The sequence below is a fragment of the Lagopus muta genome, chromosome 8 (genome assembly GCF_023343835.1).
Source record: "Lagopus muta isolate bLagMut1 chromosome 8, bLagMut1 primary, whole genome shotgun sequence".
In the NCBI taxonomy this organism is placed as follows: Eukaryota; Metazoa; Chordata; class Aves; order Galliformes; family Phasianidae; genus Lagopus; species Lagopus muta.
The window spans coordinates 35675707-35693027 of NC_064440.1; the positions used below are offsets into that span (position 1 = coordinate 35675707).

Sequence of the window (17321 nt, forward strand, 5' to 3'; positions counted from 1 at the left end):
GTGGAGGAACATACAGTGAAAAAGCAAATGCTGAGCATTATGCCTCCTTCAAAATAAAAGCCAGTTACAATCTTGCAGACAACAGTTTATAAACACTACACATGCCTTTTTTTGTGTGAAGTACTTCCACTTTAAGATGTTTGAAAAACAGACTGTACTGTTCACAAGAAACAGGTTCACATTCCATTGGCTTCTTGTAAGAGGAAAAAAGCTTCTAGCACAGCAAGAGTTATCTTCCAGCACAACTGCCTCTTACCCTTTTCCTTGCTAAAGCCACCTATGTACATCACCTCCACCTACTACACATGTAATTTCCTTCTGCATGAAAACATGTACTTTCAGTGAAGATCTGCAGCCTTTGGGCGGTCAGGACTCAAGGCCATGCTCCTCTGGTTCACCTGCTCCTGGCTGCTGAAGGGTGCTGCAGTCTTCATGGGGCAGCAAGGCGGATGGGGACTGCCTGTGTGTGAAAGCAGCCACTCTAGCTTTGGCACCAACACACAGAACCAGCTCCTTGCTAACCAGCTGGTATGTAGTGGCTGCCCTGTAAAAGTATCCAGTTTCAACTTGCTTATCCAACCTGTCTTATCAAGACTGACACTTGCCTAGATGACATCTGTCTGGCCGAAACCAAGAATCTACTAAAATGCTGCTAAAAGCCTCCTGCTACACTTCTGACATGTGGAGATGCCATCTCAGGCGGCATCCAGCTCCAGGAATGAGCACCAGTGCAGCTGGTCCTGCAGCAGCCACTCGAGAGCAGCAATGCGTGAGACATTGTTTCTTGGGAATTCAGGCATGAATGAAGTCAGAAAGAAAACTCAGGACGTGATAACCAGCACATTTCCTATTCCAAAGGTGATGCAAAAAGCTCCTAGAGCAAGCAGTCCTCTTCAGGGAGGGAAACAACCGCTCCACCTCCCTACCTGACTAACTCTCACATTCAACTCCAGCTCTTCTGTGATCAGTTTCCAAGGGGAAAAAAAATAATAAGGCAAAGCAGACCTAGAAAGCACACACAGCTTTACTCAGCACTTACGAAGTCTGTGCTCTCTTCATTATGAAGTGCCCAGCTTTGCTTACCATGCTCTCAACACCATGCTGATGCTCAGCTTCCAGGCATGCCAGACACCTGGAACAGGGAAGGTGAGCAGATGTTCGATGAGCCAGGTCAAGCATCAGGCTCCCACGCCTTCCTTGTCACTCTGACAAGCACAGCCCAGGGTCAAACACAGCCCTCAGGAACAGACCTCACCAGTCCAGAATGGAGGAGCCTGGCCAGAGACAAGCAGCCAGACCACAGCACGAAGCGTGCCAGCTAAGAGGAGCTGATCTGCACCCACTGGGAATCATACAGTCACTGCAGTTGAAAAAGACCTCTCAGATCCCCAAGTCCAACCCCAACCCACCCCCCACATCCCTCAGTGCCACATCGCCACAGTTATGGAACACTCCCAGGGATGGTGACCCCAGCACTCCTGGACAGCTGTGTCACTGCAGCACTGCCCTTTCTGGGAAGAAATTGTTCCTAATATCCAACCTGAAGCTGGTATTTTAACCAAAAATAAGGCTCCACACACACAGACACACACACACACAAAATCCTTGGCAAGTTAAAGATTTAGCAACCAAAGTAGAGTTAAGATAGATACACACACAGAAATATATGCACACATGAATACACATAACCCTCCATTCCTGAGCCAACTCAAAACAGCCTTGTTGCTGTCTAACAGCATCGTACACTCCTGAGCAGCCACTTTCTGCCAAGATTCTCCAATTCAGGCTCACTAGGAGAACTGCACAGAAGCACAACCAACACCCAGCTGACTCCACAACGAGGGAATGGCAAGCACACACCATCTGCACATCAGTACAGGTAAGAACAAGCTGCTGCTAAGCCAGCTCCAGCACCCCAATACCCACAGGCTCATCCTGTACTGTTGTCACTGTGTGGCTTAGAATCATAGAATGGCTTGGGTTGGAAGGGACCTCAAGGATTACTAAGCTCCAACCCCCCTGCTGCATGCAGGGCCACCAACCTCCACATCTCATAGCAGCCGAGGCTGCCCAGGGCCCCATCCAACCTGGCCTTGAACACCTCCATAATGGACGGGGCATCCACAGCCTCTCTGGGCAGCTGTTCCAGCACCTCACCGCTCTCACAGCAAAGAACTTCCCGCTGACATCCAACCTCAATCTTCCCTCCCTCAACTTAAAACCACTTCCCTTCATCCTGCCGTTATCAACCCTTGTAAAGAGTTGACTCCCCTCCTTTTTGTGGGCTCCCTTTAGGTACTGAAGGCTGCAATGAGGTCACCCCGCTTCCGCAGCACCATGAGGCACATCTAAGCTGTAGGAACAAAATGACACCATACTGAAAAATATCACTTCCATTCTCAAAGCTCAAGGTGTAACAGGAAAAAGGGGAAAACCATTCTCCGCACAGACTGTGCATTAAACTGGACCAAAACACATAAATACCCCTGTGAATGTCAGCTTACAGCTAAAGAGGGGAGGAAGAAGGTAAAGAGGAGGCACCTGCCCCAAAACTTGGCAAAAGATGAAGGATCTCCTTCTAAAAAAATACAGGGCTTGTCAAATCCCTGCTTCAAGCTGAGAACAAGCCACACTCTCCCTTCTCTCAAGGACAGTGAACTCTAAGTGGACAACTTTCTCATCAAACAGACACGGACCATCACTGCAAGTACTCGCTAACTGAGCTCACACTGAGGCCTGCCCTTCCAGGCTGATGCATGCCTGCAGCATGCTGACATATACATCAGGATCAACAGCTTGTTATTTTAAAGGACAGAAACAACTACTCAGAAAGCTCAATAGCACACTGCTTGCTAGCAGCCAGTTTCTCCAGATTGGTGAAATAACATCTACTGCTCTGATGCAGAAGTGGCATTTCTAAGTATTTCCCTCCACCCCCTCCACCAGCAGGTTTTGTTTTTGTTTTGATACAGATTCAGAGAACGAGGGGGAAAAAAAAAATAAATACATTAAAATTTAAGAACATCCTTGATATTCCTCTGCCACTTGTGCCAGTCTGCACAGATACGTTGGACTCCTGGGTGCCAAACCTACCAACAGGGCGGCTTTGAGCCATTGATAAGTGATCCCAGCAGAAGGAAGAAGCTTCCAGAAAGACTGCAAAATACCTCACTCATAGGAAAAAAAGAAAAGGCTTTGTATTGTATTGCTCTTTCCAACAGAAAAGCAACCAGAGAAGGAGCACTAGCTTTACCATTCGGTTGTACTTAAAACAAGCAGATAAACAAAACAAGAAAACAATAGCAGTGTCTGGAGTACTTGAAATATGCTGCCATCCTCGTGGTAAAATTCCGATCTTCGTGCTCCCAGCTAATAAACAAACACAGTCTTGACAATTCCTGAAAATTAAGTTCTACCTCGTCTTTAAAAGCTGCAAAGTTATTCACCAGGTTTCCTCCCATCCCTTTCCTGATGTGCACACTGAGAGCTGTTCAAGCTAACGGCCTTGCAGAAAGTTTCTCTCATCTGATTGCTAGAAACCTCTAAAGATTAAGTAACTGTTACCCAATTACTTTGAGCAATTACCCCCAAAACATCCCATTCTCCTGTGTAATAGCATCCACATTCGCCTTGACAAAAGCAAGCAGCGCACACACATTTTGCTGGTAACTAATGCTTTTTTTTTTGTAAGGTAGTTTTAATACTATGTATTTAATATAAACTACAACTACAGAACTACAGAAAAAAGAAGGGCAGAGAGGGCCCAGCTTGTAACCTGACATGCAGCAGCTCTGCTCTCCCAGCAGGAATAATACATCCCGCAGCACTTCTGGACCTGACCGCTGTGCAGCTGCAGTGTTAGCAACCTCTGGCCTACTTCTGGGCACATTAGAGTCCAACTGTATTTACGCTGACAGAGACAAGCAAAGGTTGTGACGACTTATTGACGCAAGAGCTATTTGGTGCTCTGTGCCAAAAATTAATCAGTGGAGGAGGAGGAACTCTCCTCAAGCACCCAGTTAGAAAGTGATTTGGTGAACTGCTTACAAAACAAACTGAAGTCTTGCCTGACAAACAGTGAGAGGTCAGGACACGGCAGCTCCGGTTTAAGGCAAAACCCACTGACCAGAGGGAGATGTTGTGCATGCTCTTGTCACGTAAAAAAAAGTGGGTTTGATCCTTCAGCAATACAAACCTGTGCTATATTTCGATCGCATCTCAAATGCATTCGGGGTGATAATTATTACAGGATACCGACCTTGCAAGACAGCGGCTGGTCCTACCCTGCTGCAACTCTGGGTGCTAAGAAAGAAAACAGAGTCCAACGATCCATTTAAAACAGCTACTGCACAAAGACAGATTTTAAAGGAAAAAATGTCAGACTCAAGGAGGAGCATCACCCCTACCTGCCAAGAAGCCTTCACGATAAACCTGTTAGGAGCTACCAGCCCGCAGAACAGGCCTTCCACCTGCTGGAAAGAAAAAACACCTAATGCTAATCAGATCCTTGCTGTCAGCAGGGAACACATTTCCTAAGCCCTCCTCCTCTGTTTGTTAAGCTGTAAGGACTGCATGCCTTCTCCCAGCAGAGGCTGCATGAGATCAAGGACACCTTGCTCAGAATAAAGCGCTCAGAAGTTTCACACTTTTCTCCCAAAGTGACAAGTCAAAGACTCAAGGCTTGGATGGACTACAAGAGCCTGGTCTGTATGTGCCAGGCTTTCTACTGTTCTGGGTTGTTTTTTGACCAGCAAAGAGAAGGAATATCAGCTTGGTCTAGTTCAGGCTTTGATCTCTCTCCACAAGAGCAGCTCAGGCATTTTATAGAACAGGAACGTGCTACTGTAGGGGAAAAGTGTTAAAATAAGATGCTTCTTTTTAAATCCACCTTAAAACTAAGGTTACAGTAAAAGAACAGAAACCTGTCTGTTAAACTAGAAAGCACAAATTTTAAACACTGAAACAGAATAAAATCCACCTCAATGGATCATCTTTATGCTTTTCTAGCTCAAGTGCATCTTAACATTACTGAGCTGCAAGGTTTCTCTGCTTGAAGAATTTTCAATAGATCAAAATAGTGGAACCAACTTTAGAGTAGTTTAACAGTAATAAACCCACAGCCCCCTCTTTGCTCAGCAAGTAAGGCAAACGAGTGTGGCAGCAGCTGTGGCAGCTGGGCAGCACCCAAGCTGGCTAGCTGGATGTCGCAGTGACTACATCCACAAATAACTGCATTGATCCTGGCCTATCGACCAGAAGGTGAAACCTGAGAGCAAAGAGTCATTACACAGTAGTTCATGGACAGCAATGCCTTAAAAAAAAAAAAAAATTAAAGGAGAAAAACAACAAGCACTCAACATACACAATTCAGTGTGTGAAGTGCCAGAGAGCCATCCAGCCCCACAGCCCCCGGACCCTGTTAGCTCACAAAACCCAACGGGGTTACATGACTCCAGCAGCAGCCTTTTGGGACAAGATGGGTACCCGAAGCCAAGGCTAGCGGGTCAAAGCGCACTGGCTACACCTCACTTCTATTACAATTTTCCCTGTAAAGCTATTTATGTGGTTTGGCAACATAACAGCTACAAACAGAATGAGTACATAGATTCTTGAATAGTGAAAGGCTCAGGATTGATTTTTTTTTCTTTTTTTAAAATGATTTCTTTGAATTCATCTGTCATTCCTCCAACATCCTGATCCCAGCCCTACCACAGAGCGCAGCTGCAGCACAGCCAGATTTTCCACAAGTTCTCTCCACTGCAAACAACTGCATCTTGCCCATGCTTACAAGTACCTAGAGAAGGATTAGGTGGCCCTGGCAAAATCCTTCTTGCTCATACATCCAGCTGCCGCCACTTTGCTCCTCAGTCAGCAAGAGGGTGCAGACCCCCAGAGGCATCAATTTGTGGCCATACACTCGCCACTCACTGTGGAGGGATTCAACATGAAGGCCAACCGTGCTATTCCCTGCAAACACCAAAGCAAAGTAACCAAACAGATGACAGAAACAGAAGAAAGACTGAGAAAGTCAAACTTAACACTCTCAGTCCCCACTTCCAGGAAGATCCCAAGCAGCACATTAAAGCTGTTCATGGAACCATAGAACGGCTTGGGTTGGAAGGGACCTCAAGGATTACTAAGCTCCAACCCCTCTGCCACAGACAGGGCTGTCAACCTCCAGATCTGGTACCAGACCAGGCTGTCCAGGTTCCCATCCAACCTGGCCTTGAACACCTCCAGGATGTATGGGGCATCCACAGCCTCTCTCTGGGCTGTTCTTTCCCTCTGACAGATCCTCACAAGTAGAGGTGATCAGTATCCTGGCTTCCTCAGACTTTTGGACCAACCCTGCACCATCACTCTTGTAGAATGCACAGGGAACCCCAGAATTCAGGCTCACAGGACTGCTCTGAGGTGGCTTTTACAAAGATAAACAGGCCAGACGCAAACACAAGAAAGCTTCAGCCTCGGCTGCAGGTTCCCTGTCAAAGCCAGTGCTGTGGGTCATCAGGAAGACTGTTGGTGCACGTTCACCACAGGGCGAAGAACCCCACATGTGCTTCTACAGCACCCCAAAAATGAGTGCCACCAGTAGCACGTTCAGGCTTAGCTGCCCCAGGGACACTGGCCAAGAGGCAGGCAGTGCAAGGCCTCCCCAGGTAGGAGGCCATGCTGTGCCACCCCTTCACCAAGGCAATGGCAGCCAAGCTGGCCTCTGCTCCCTCCTGCACCTCGACATCTCCTTTGGGCACAGAAATAGCTTGGTAGTAGCCTACAGAAACAGGCTTTACAGCTAAACTTATCCACCCAATTACATTAACTAACACTCCCAATTACTGTCCTCATACACGGATCCTCACTGTGGGCTGCAGAGGCACAGGTGATAAGTCAGAGACCACGGCTGTGGTGTGAGGCTCATAAACACCAACATTTGCCTTCCAGTGTATTTTAAAGCAAGTAAGAACACAGCAGGTGAAGCATCCCCAGCAACTAGTAGAACAACAGCTATTTGGTTAACTATAAAACAACTTTTTGTTGTGTGGTTTTTGTTTGGTTTTTTTGTTTGTTTGTTTTTTAAACAGATCCCCTAATACACTGAATTTTAGCTTTCTTGGGGGAATAATTAATTGCATATACCATTTCTCATTGATTATGATGTTTAATATATTAGCAGAGATTCACTTGCCTGTTCTCTTCTTGCACGGTCATAGCAGCCATAGCCCCTGCCCAGCCAGTACACCCATGGAGGAGGAGAAAAGAAAAGCAACCACTGAAGTTCAAGGAAAAAAAATGAAAAATTAAAAAGCCACAAACGGAAGAGGTAACAGAAACCCTTCTTGAGACACAGCCTAAATAGATACAAACAGAGAGCACAGAGATACTCATGAAATATTGCAGCCCAGGGTGAAAGAGAGATTTGTCAAGCCTTTACTAAAGAATTGAAGAATCAACTCATTCACAGTTCTTCCTTCTCTGAACCTGATACTCCCTGTTCAATCCCTCTTGGCTACAAAGTCAGTCTTGGTAGATGTAAGAGATACAAAACAAGAAGAAATCCTAAAAACTGCAGTAAAAGAAGCATCAGTGCAATTTTTTCCTCCATCCTTCTCCCTCCCAACCAATAATAAAAACCTTCTGAAAGAAATCAAAAAACCTTGGTCAAAGCTTTTGACCAAGAGCTCTCACAAAGCAACATTTTCTTTTCAAGTGGAGGCAAACAATGCCTACCAAAGCCCAGGTAATCAGATGGCCAAATTCCTACTCTTAAAGGAGGAAAAATGCTACATATGGCTGACATTCATCCGAGAGTAAGTGGATTTTCTGCCTCTGCTCTTGAACCAGTCAGAGTTAGAGGAATGACTGAAGCACTCCTTCGAGATCAGCACTGTCCTAATTGATCTGACCACAGCAAAGCAGACAAGCCTCATCAGTGCAAGAGCCTGGCACTTAAGAAGGCAAGCTGAATAATTCAAAATAAATACTGAGAATATACTCCTTACAGTCTAGTAACAAATTTAACTTGGGGGAAGCATACATGAGAAGATACAGGTCAAACTAAAGTTGAGCAGAGGTGAATTCCAAAAATGCAGTAAGGATATGGAAAAAGGTCTTTTTACTTTCCTAGTAAGATACAAGGGCCCAAGGACTATCTTAAACATTATCATCCGACTTCAAAAGTGCAACCTTTTTTCCTACCCTTTTCCTATCCCACATCTCATCAAAATAATCCGGTTATCTCTCTCTCACCATAAGTACCTGCTTCTCATCTTTATACTGCAGGATACATCACAGGCTAAAAAAACTACTTTAGAATTCTTCAAAAGCCTGCTTTAAAGTGCAAGAACTGCATTTAAAGAAAAAATAGAAGCAAGAGGAATGTACTTAGCAGGGACGCTGACCTAGAAGGAACTTCAACTTGAACCTCAAGTTGAAGCACAGAACAATTTTTCTCTTTTGAGGGTACAATAAAAACCTTATACAGAAAGTCTCTGCTATTTGATGCTCCAGAAAGTAAAAACTTCACAGGTTCCATGGCAGCAGTCTTAACTTGCATTGTCCTCACAATGATACTGTTCCTGTTAGAGGAAATCCAGCTTACACATCTGTACGAATCTGAACGCAGGTGGAATATGCATTCAGTCATATGCCAAAGGAAGAAAGGTAAACACACAGTCTTGGTCTTGCAAAGGTGTTTAGCTCTTTTAACCAAAGCTTTTTTGCATAGGCTGGTATCACCTTCCTGAGAAGAACCATCTCTGCAGATCAAGCACACCTTGTTTGGATCACAGAACTCGTGAGCTCTAACACAGCTCATATCACTGTCCTTGTGATATGAGAACTCCCATCATTCTGCAGCCGTCACACCAACTAAATGATCAACACAACTTTTGCTTCCCCGTTTGATGAAATACAGCTCTTTCTCCCAGCCACATTACATACGACAGTGCACCACACCGCTTTTCACATGAGTGACAACCAAACCCAGAGAGACGCATTCTAAGGATCATGAAGCAGCCATTTCTTATGCACAATGAGAAGTCTAATCTTCCACTGGTACGCCTTTCAAATTTTCTTCCAGAGCTGACAACTTTACTGTAACAGGAGATTTTGCAGAACACCTCCTACCTCCACTCACTGTCAAAATAACACGTAGTCCTCAAAGCAACTTCCCCATATGTTGCAGTTTAAGATAGCTGCCAAAGCTTTTCCTTGGCTGATAGAATATCTACAGTATAGCCACTACAATTAGCCCCTTCTGAAAAGCAACCTAGGGCACTCAACCCAGGCAACAGAAAGATCCCCTTAGCACACGCTTTCTCAGTAACGCATTTAGAGAAGAAAAAGCTGACAAGTACAAAAACAAGAAGAGGCTTCAAGATGCCAGCACTGACCAAGAACGGCAAAAAGCTCTCCAACAAACACAGGGAAAAAAGTCAGTCGTAAGTCTGAAGCAGGCGCATCTTCTCAGTGTTTCTTGTACTTATCACCCCCGTGGCCACGCTGCCATACAGCTTACTTTATCCCACATGGATCAGCAGCAGCAGTGAGTATTTCTTAGTGGCAGATCTTGCTGCTGAGTTTATTTCTCAGCTGATCCCCATGCCTGGAAGGAGTTTCTCAGGGCAACAGGTTCAAGACTGAGGCTCTTGCCACTGAGTTCCTGCTCCTCTGCTGTCCTGCCCACCAGCTGAATGCTTCCATTTAACCAGCTTCACACTCTCAGCAGTGGGGAAAGCAGGGATACTAGAAATCCCTGTCTTCTCATGTAGAGAAGAGACAGAATGTGAGATAATGTTTGTGCCCAAACTCACGAGTGTTCTACTTGTAAATAGAGCCCTGGATGCCCAATCTAAAATAACTCAGCTGTAGCAAAGTAACAAATCATCTTCCAGACAACAGCCACCAAGGATCAGCCGTGCCCAAGCTGTGCTGAAGGAGGACTGGAATTTACTCGTATGCTCTTTATGTTTATTGAAAGAATGCTCTTGTCCCCAGATAACTTACAGAAGCGGACTGATTACTGCCAGAAAGTAGGTCAGTGTCATTTAAAGCCAGTTTGAAATGCATCTCCACAGAAACTTCTTAATCTTTAAAAAGAGAATGCATAAAATATTTATTTTATGGTGCAAAATGTTTGAAAGACTAACAGGGAAAGCTCTTATGTATAGTGCATGAAATGGCTTTCCATGCCTCATTAAGCCATGGAATGTGAAAGGAGAGTGGCTTCTTACACTTGGCAGATAAAATGCCACACAAAAGTACTTCTCAGTCTAGCAAAATCACAGCACATGACTTGCTAACTCATTTTCCTTGTGTTCTGTGATCACTTTTCTGCTTTGTCTGGTATCTCCTCTCAGCTTTAATGATCGCACTGCAGATTTTTCCATACTAGATAGGCAACTCATTCTTAAATTTCAATATTCCTAATTATCAAACATTCAGCACTTCAAGATGTAAATAACATTTGCATCCCTGCAGGAGCAGCTCTGAAGAAGGAATACAGCATTTGCATTCGGACTAATTCCTGTAAGATAACATTTCATAAACAAAACGCTTCATTGAGCACAGAGATTTCCAGTTTTTACAAAGGAAAGTGAACTTTAAACAAATACAAATCAGTCGAGTGACTAACTTTAAGCATTTAGGCTTTTTTAAACTGGTCTCTATGTATAACCGGTATCAGTAGAACAATCTTTACTGATTAAAGAATGACATTACAGCGAAACTTAAGCCACTGAAAATTAGGTGAGAGAGGCAGAAGATGACAGCCAAAAATCATTTCAGGTCAATGAGAGGAAATTAAAAAAAGCCCACATCCATGCCTTGCCTGGGCAGACTTGGTTGTGCACAAGAGGTACCAGCACTAAAGGTTACATAAGGTAAGCCTAAATTGTGGGCGACATAGCAAGTTAAGAAGTGAAACTAAACATGCTTGTCCATGCATCCCGAACTTCATCATAATCCTAAACGTTATCTTAATTTGACTAATTTTCTTAATTACGCTTCGCAGCATCTTGATATTTTATAGCACAATTTCAGCATTTTTTCAGCTTTGTTTGAGCACTCAAGCAGCAACTCCTGTGCCAAAGGGCACCCGGTGCCTCTGCACTTTGTGGTGATGAGCTCCACATAGCTCCCTCCTTCTGCCTCCCCAGCCTTCAACTGCAGCCCCATCCCCTCCCCCTGCCCCCAGCCTGCCCAGCAGTTCCACCCAAAATGATTCACGTTCCTGCCCAGGCAACCACAGAGCTTACCAGTACCTGCAGGGAGCTGGATGGTGCTTCATTAGGAGCGGCTGGTGCTTGTGGAAAAGAGGGACCCCAGCACCACACTGCTGTTCCCCCTGCTCCTCAAGCTCCTAGGAGCTGATTATCCCAACCCAGAGCTCAAGTAAGAACTGCAGAAAGCCTCCAAGCCAGAAATCAGCAGTAAGAGGTCATGGTCTTTCCCCTACAGCTAGGGCTTAACACAGCCTGGAACAACCACTGGAAGCTCCTGAGGAGTCACTTCCCCTGGGGGGGGGGGACACCATTTCTTCTCCACAGATTCTTATTCTTTTAGCAAAGTTACTCCAAAGTATAATAAAAGAAATGGCAACAATAGGGGAAGAAAAGTCATTTTCCTTAGACTACCTAATTGTCCATATCTTTTTGGCCTTGTTCAGCGAGAAGCCTTCAGTATGCAGCTATTCCCACAAGACAGCTTTGCAGAGTGAAGGAAAAAAAAATAAACAAGAAAACACTTTCATGCAGCTACACTGCAACAATTTCATGGTGCTGCTCCTAAAAAGTCCCATTTGTGATAGGTTTGGAGAAGATTAAAGAAAGCTCGTATCCACTGAAGCAAAATTTAATAGGCTCTTGAGTTAAAGCAGAGCGTTCCCTTAAACAACACACATCATTAGTAATAATTACCCGTAGCTGTATAATCAAAATAGCTATCACAACTGACATGAGAAGTCCAGATGTCATCTTTGGCCATGCTTGGATATTGTTTCTACTAAGTGTTATAAAATTGACTCTCAAAGAGAAACAAGCAGTAAGGACACCATGGTGTGAGCTAGAGGTAAAAACCCACCACAACACACTCTAGAATATCAACCCAGCACTTGGAGATATGGCCAAACAAAGCCAACATCTAAAACACCATAATGTAAAAATACTGTCAAATCACTTCTTGTGCTTTTATTTTATTTTTTTAAGGTGAAGAACTTGCAAAAATTAAGAGATCTCCAGCAAAACAGCTGACGACAGGAGTCCTTCACTTTAAGGGTTACTGCCAATATGAAATTTCCTCCCAAACACTGAGGATTCACAGCTTCAGCTCACACTGAGCCAACGCATACCTCACTCCAAGCTCCTGTGTGTGACAGTGGGCCAAGAAGTTTAGGAGCTGTAGCTCAGGAAAATGCATATGTATCCAGAACCACCCAGTTCTGCTTCTCTGGGCTTGAGGCAACCAACTATTCCAGCAAGAATCACACCAAAACATGTCTGTTGCAAAAGTCTTAAATTGATTTTTAGCACCACAAAAACTCCTCTTTGCATGGCAAGCTTCTGCCTTCTGTCCTTGGCACTTCTTACAGGACTCTCTCACACATCTTGGGAACCAAACGAGGGCAAGGTGAACAAGGGATGAGCTTGCATTCGAATTAAAGGAGAACAAGACAAATCAGCCATGAGAGCCAACAGAACAGCCCAGCTATGAATGACATCTCTCTTTCCAGAACATTGGGAGAGATGCTGCTCATCATTAGGTTTTTATTTGCTGGTTCTTAACGTAGCTGTGTGCTCAATCTATCCAACTACTGTGCAGGAAAATGGAGAAGGCCATTAGCTCCTCAGTGTCTCATGGAGAAACACAGAATGGCCTGAGTTGAAAAGGAGCACAGTGCTCATCCAGTTCCAACCCCTGCTGTGTGCAGGTCACCAACCAGCAGACAAGGCTGCCCAGAGCCACATCCAGCCTGGCCCCGAATGCCTGCAGGGATGGGGCATCCACAGCCTCCTTGGGCAGCCTGTTCCAATAAGAACCATCCACATACTTCAAAAACAGACTTCTAGAAAAGCACTGTACTGCAAAAACTGTATCAAAGCTGAATACCTACATGCAGAACACTACTCATACATATTTAATTTCCCCACTCCCTGTAACACCAGAAAGATGTCTGAAAATCTAACAGACTGCTACATTACGGAATTATAAAACAGGTATTATGCAAGGTTCAGATTTTCAGCCTTGCTGCTTCTAACCTCCAGCATCCAAGTCTGCTGCAACATTTCTTGCTCCCAGCCTCAGAAGCCACTAATGGACTGCTATTAATCATCCTGAAGCACATATAAAATCCTTCCCCTACAAACACATGGTTCCTTAAATCTATGGAGATGCTGACTTAACTTTAGTCTTATTCAGCTGTTAACCCAAAACTGATTCAATGGAAGTCACAAAAGCAACCTGTCGAAAGCATAATTAAACAAGCAGTTCCATGTGCCTCGCCATTGCTGGATTACCTTTCTGTGGTCACTGTTCCTAACCAAGAATTGAAACAACCAGCAATACTGGAACACAAATAAAAACTCTTCTTCCAAGCTCACAAACCTAAAAGCCTAACAGTAGCTTACCTGACACTCACTAAATACAAATCAATACATCTCAAAAGCACAATTGAAATGCACAGTTTTGTAGTTTTCATGTCTTAAGTTACAAAGCACATCAGGGATAATCCCCCAGCCAGCACTGAGATGGATTAATGAACTCTTGTTCCCACTAAACTCTGCTTTTGTACTAAAAAGTACTTCCAATTTAAAAGAGGTTTCTTCTTAAACATCGACTAACACTCACTAGCAGAGCTGTGACCACTCCCTGTAGGAATACCACGTAACATTAAGACTTATCAGTGCAGTTTTGGCAGAATTAATCATCAGGTTCACATCTCAGCAAACACCCAGACCTTTCAGTGCGTTCAGGTGCACATAACACAACCATCAGAAAACATAAAACAGGCAGAAATTCCTCATGGCTGATAAGAGCAATGCAACTTTCCATCTTCACAAGATCTCAACTATGAAGAAAGAAGCAAAGACTGAATTATTACTCTGACAAAGCAGCAAAAAGCAAAAAAAAAAAACAACGAAACACAACACAAGGCCTTCTCATGCCACATAAACTATTATGCAGTTCAAATACAGCACATTTTTGGCCAAGCCCAGTGATGTCTGGCTCTTGTTTCTAAATTCAAAGGGGTTTGGTCCTTACCTGGATGGCTTTGGGAGCTCATCGCTGGTAACGTCAAGTCCTTTGGAGAAGGGATTGGAGACGGATCAGTTTCCACACAAGTAACAGCAGCTCTAAAGAGCTCCAATGCTTCACTGATACATAGAAACTGAAAGTGGGGGTTAAATTATGGCCACCTTATAAAATCCAGGGCAAAGTGACATGCTGAGTTGCACACAAAGTAATCCAATATGGTGGCAAAGTATCTTCTAACTGTTTTCAAACTGGGAACCTGCAATAAAAAGATGTCTGCATTAGAGAATTAAGAATTACAACTATTTTAATTATGCATTATACTTCCCCCCCCACACCCCAAGGGAAGAGATTAAGTGAGGATATCATTTTAGGCACTGAAAGTTGCAGAAAGAATAACTTTCACAGCTATGAGTGTAATCTTAAATAACCATGAAAATGCAAATATTTAACCTTGTAAAAACAACCCAAAAAAACTTTTCAGCTACACATTCAAGCCTTAAAAACCTAAACTTGCACGTTCATTCTGATCCTTCAACAATACCATATGAAGCCACTTCAGTCCAACAGCTTCCATATTTTAAAAGCCATATGCATGAGTGGTAACTGTACTTCACACATCTGTTCCCCAAAGAAGTCTAAAGAAAAACTTCTTGGTGCCAAGAAGTGGTCTTGGAGCAGGAAGGAAAAAAGCCCACACAATCCATTTCACACCCACTCTGCACAAGCCTCCAGCAGTTTACTGAGAAGCAACATCATATTGCCAAGGAAAAATCCACTGCTCTCCATTATTTTTAAGCTGCATATTAAAGAAAGAAGAGAGCAGAGCGCCAAGTTAGCTCACCTAACGTCCTTTACACACCCCAAAAATAATCCAAACAGAGACCTGCCGCAGATACACGCTATCAGGTAGAGCCACTGAAGCAGGCAGAACGACTCGACTCCTTTACACAAAGCATTACACGAGCACAGATTATTTTCCTCCTTTGCACTGAAAGCATCGTCAGCACTCAGGCCCTCAGCAGAAAACTTGTAGACCCTGAGGACACCATGGTAGAAGACAACAGTCCGGAGGAAACAGACTCACTGCCCTCACAGCTTTGCTAGCAAGATCAGTTTGCACCCAGCACCCCATAACCCACTTCACGCTGCAAGCCAGGCTGGCACAAACCAGCCAGCCCATCTCCATTAAACCAGCTGATGCTGCCGAAAGCAAAGCAGGCAGCACTCACCCCAAGCTGCTCCAGCAGCAGATCTGAGGGTGTGGTAGCCTTCAGCAAAGGCAGCAATATTCCCTGGGCGGAGGACAATTATGATATTAACTACTACTGCTGCTTGCACAATGAGCATCTGCCCACAATTTATCTTTGCCATTGCATTCCAAACAGTCCCATTTATTCTTGGAAGAGCTCTTACCTTACTCTCCCTCCTGTCATTAGCTATTGGTGTTCCCTTTCAGTAGGGCAACAACAGTGGGTCTGAGACTTAAACACCAGCACAGCCACTTCTGTTGGGCTCTGCTTTATGACTGTACTTCCTTGGTTTGCAGAACAATGCAAAGCACACGTTGTTTCAGAACAACAACACAAAAAAAAACCCAAAACCTTTCATTGTCTGTTTCTCCCTACTGCAAGTTTTTCAGCATTACAGCTCTCCAAGCTTCCCTGCCTATCTTGCATTTTCAGAGACCTGGAATGCTCTCTTACGTTACACATTAAATTAAGAGAAAATTACTTAAGTGTCATTTCTAATCCCTACAGGTCTCTGCCATCTCAAGTGTTCTTCCAGTTCCATTAATTTGCACATCCTGTTGAAGACTCAGGTCAGCTTGGACCAGACATTAGCAAATATTAGTATCATTCATTTCCAATAAAAATAGCAGGTAATGCTATGGCACAAGCAATCTCAGCTGCAGATAAAAATTCAGAACAGAGCTAACAGATTCTGGAACACACAGGCTCCTCACAAAGAAGGATTTCTTCACTGTCTGATTGATGGAGCACTGGACCAGGCTGCCAGAGGGTGGTGGATTCTCCTTCTCTGGAGATATTCAAGACCCATCTGGACACCTACCTGTACAACCTGCAGGGCACCTGCCTTGGCAGGGGGGTTGGGCTAGGTGATCTCTAAAGGTCCCTTCCAACCCCTACTCTTCTGTGATCCCCATCTGCCCATTTACATGATGCAAAATGAATAACAGAGAAAACAATGAAAATATATATAGATAGATAGATATTTTTTCCTTTTCTTGAAGAAATTCGACTGACACAGCAGCAGCAAATCCATATAACAGCACTTCTGGTTTTACCTGTACCCAATCCTTCCCCCAAAGGTCTACCTAAATTCAGTCATGCATAAAAGAGATCTTCAACATTAAACTTCTGCATGTTTGGGGCTACTACTGCCCGGGGAGAGCAAGAACAATAGAAGAACCACACTCAAATTTAGTTCACCTATACATTTGTTACTACCTTTAAAGAATTCCTACACTTCTTACACAGGAGTGACTAAATTACAAGCACAACAGACCTCCCCAGAACAGGCACAGCAGCCGTTTTCATGACTTATCTCACACTAGCTCCTTGTTTTCAGTTACCAGTTGAACTGATCTCAATGCAGTCCAATGAGAGGTTCCTACAGCAGCCAAGAGTTGTTTTCGGGGTCCTACCTATGACAGTTCTTCCATAACTTTGTCATTTCGCCACCACCTTACAAAGCATTTCTCAAAAGTGGAGAAGCAAAAGGTTGCCCGCTCCTATGCATCAGATGTTTTGAAGCCTACATGGCTTTTCCAAGAAGGTTCTCTCATAGAAGGAAAGAAAAAAAATACACACAAAAAAAGAATAAACAAACACAGGGCTTGTTTTATTTCTATGCCACTGCCTTCCAAGACAAGGGCAACCACCACCTTGGCTGTAACACCTGAGGCTGTTCAAAGCCAGGCTGGATGGGGCTTTGAGCAACCTGCTCTAGTGGGAGGTGTCCCTGCCTATAGCAGGGGGTTGAAACTGGACGACCTTAACTGTCCCTTCCAACCCAAACCAGTCCGTGATTCTCTAAGAAGGAGGGATTCA

At 44.2% G+C, this 17321-nt stretch overlaps 1 protein-coding gene across 3 annotated transcripts in view; it reads right to left on the reverse strand.

Moving 5' to 3' along the window:
* HDAC4 (histone deacetylase 4) overlaps positions 1 to 17321 on the reverse strand; it is a 214088-nt gene that overhangs the window by 176905 nt on the left and 19862 nt on the right. For all 3 annotated transcript variants that reach the window (XM_048953284.1, XM_048953285.1, XM_048953287.1), the window contains exon 2: positions 14257 to 14506. In XM_048953284.1, the coding sequence (XP_048809241.1) occupies positions 14257 to 14278 (22 nt within the window). In that variant the 5' untranslated portion in view covers positions 14279 to 14506. The remainder of the gene's footprint in view (positions 1 to 14256; positions 14507 to 17321) is intronic.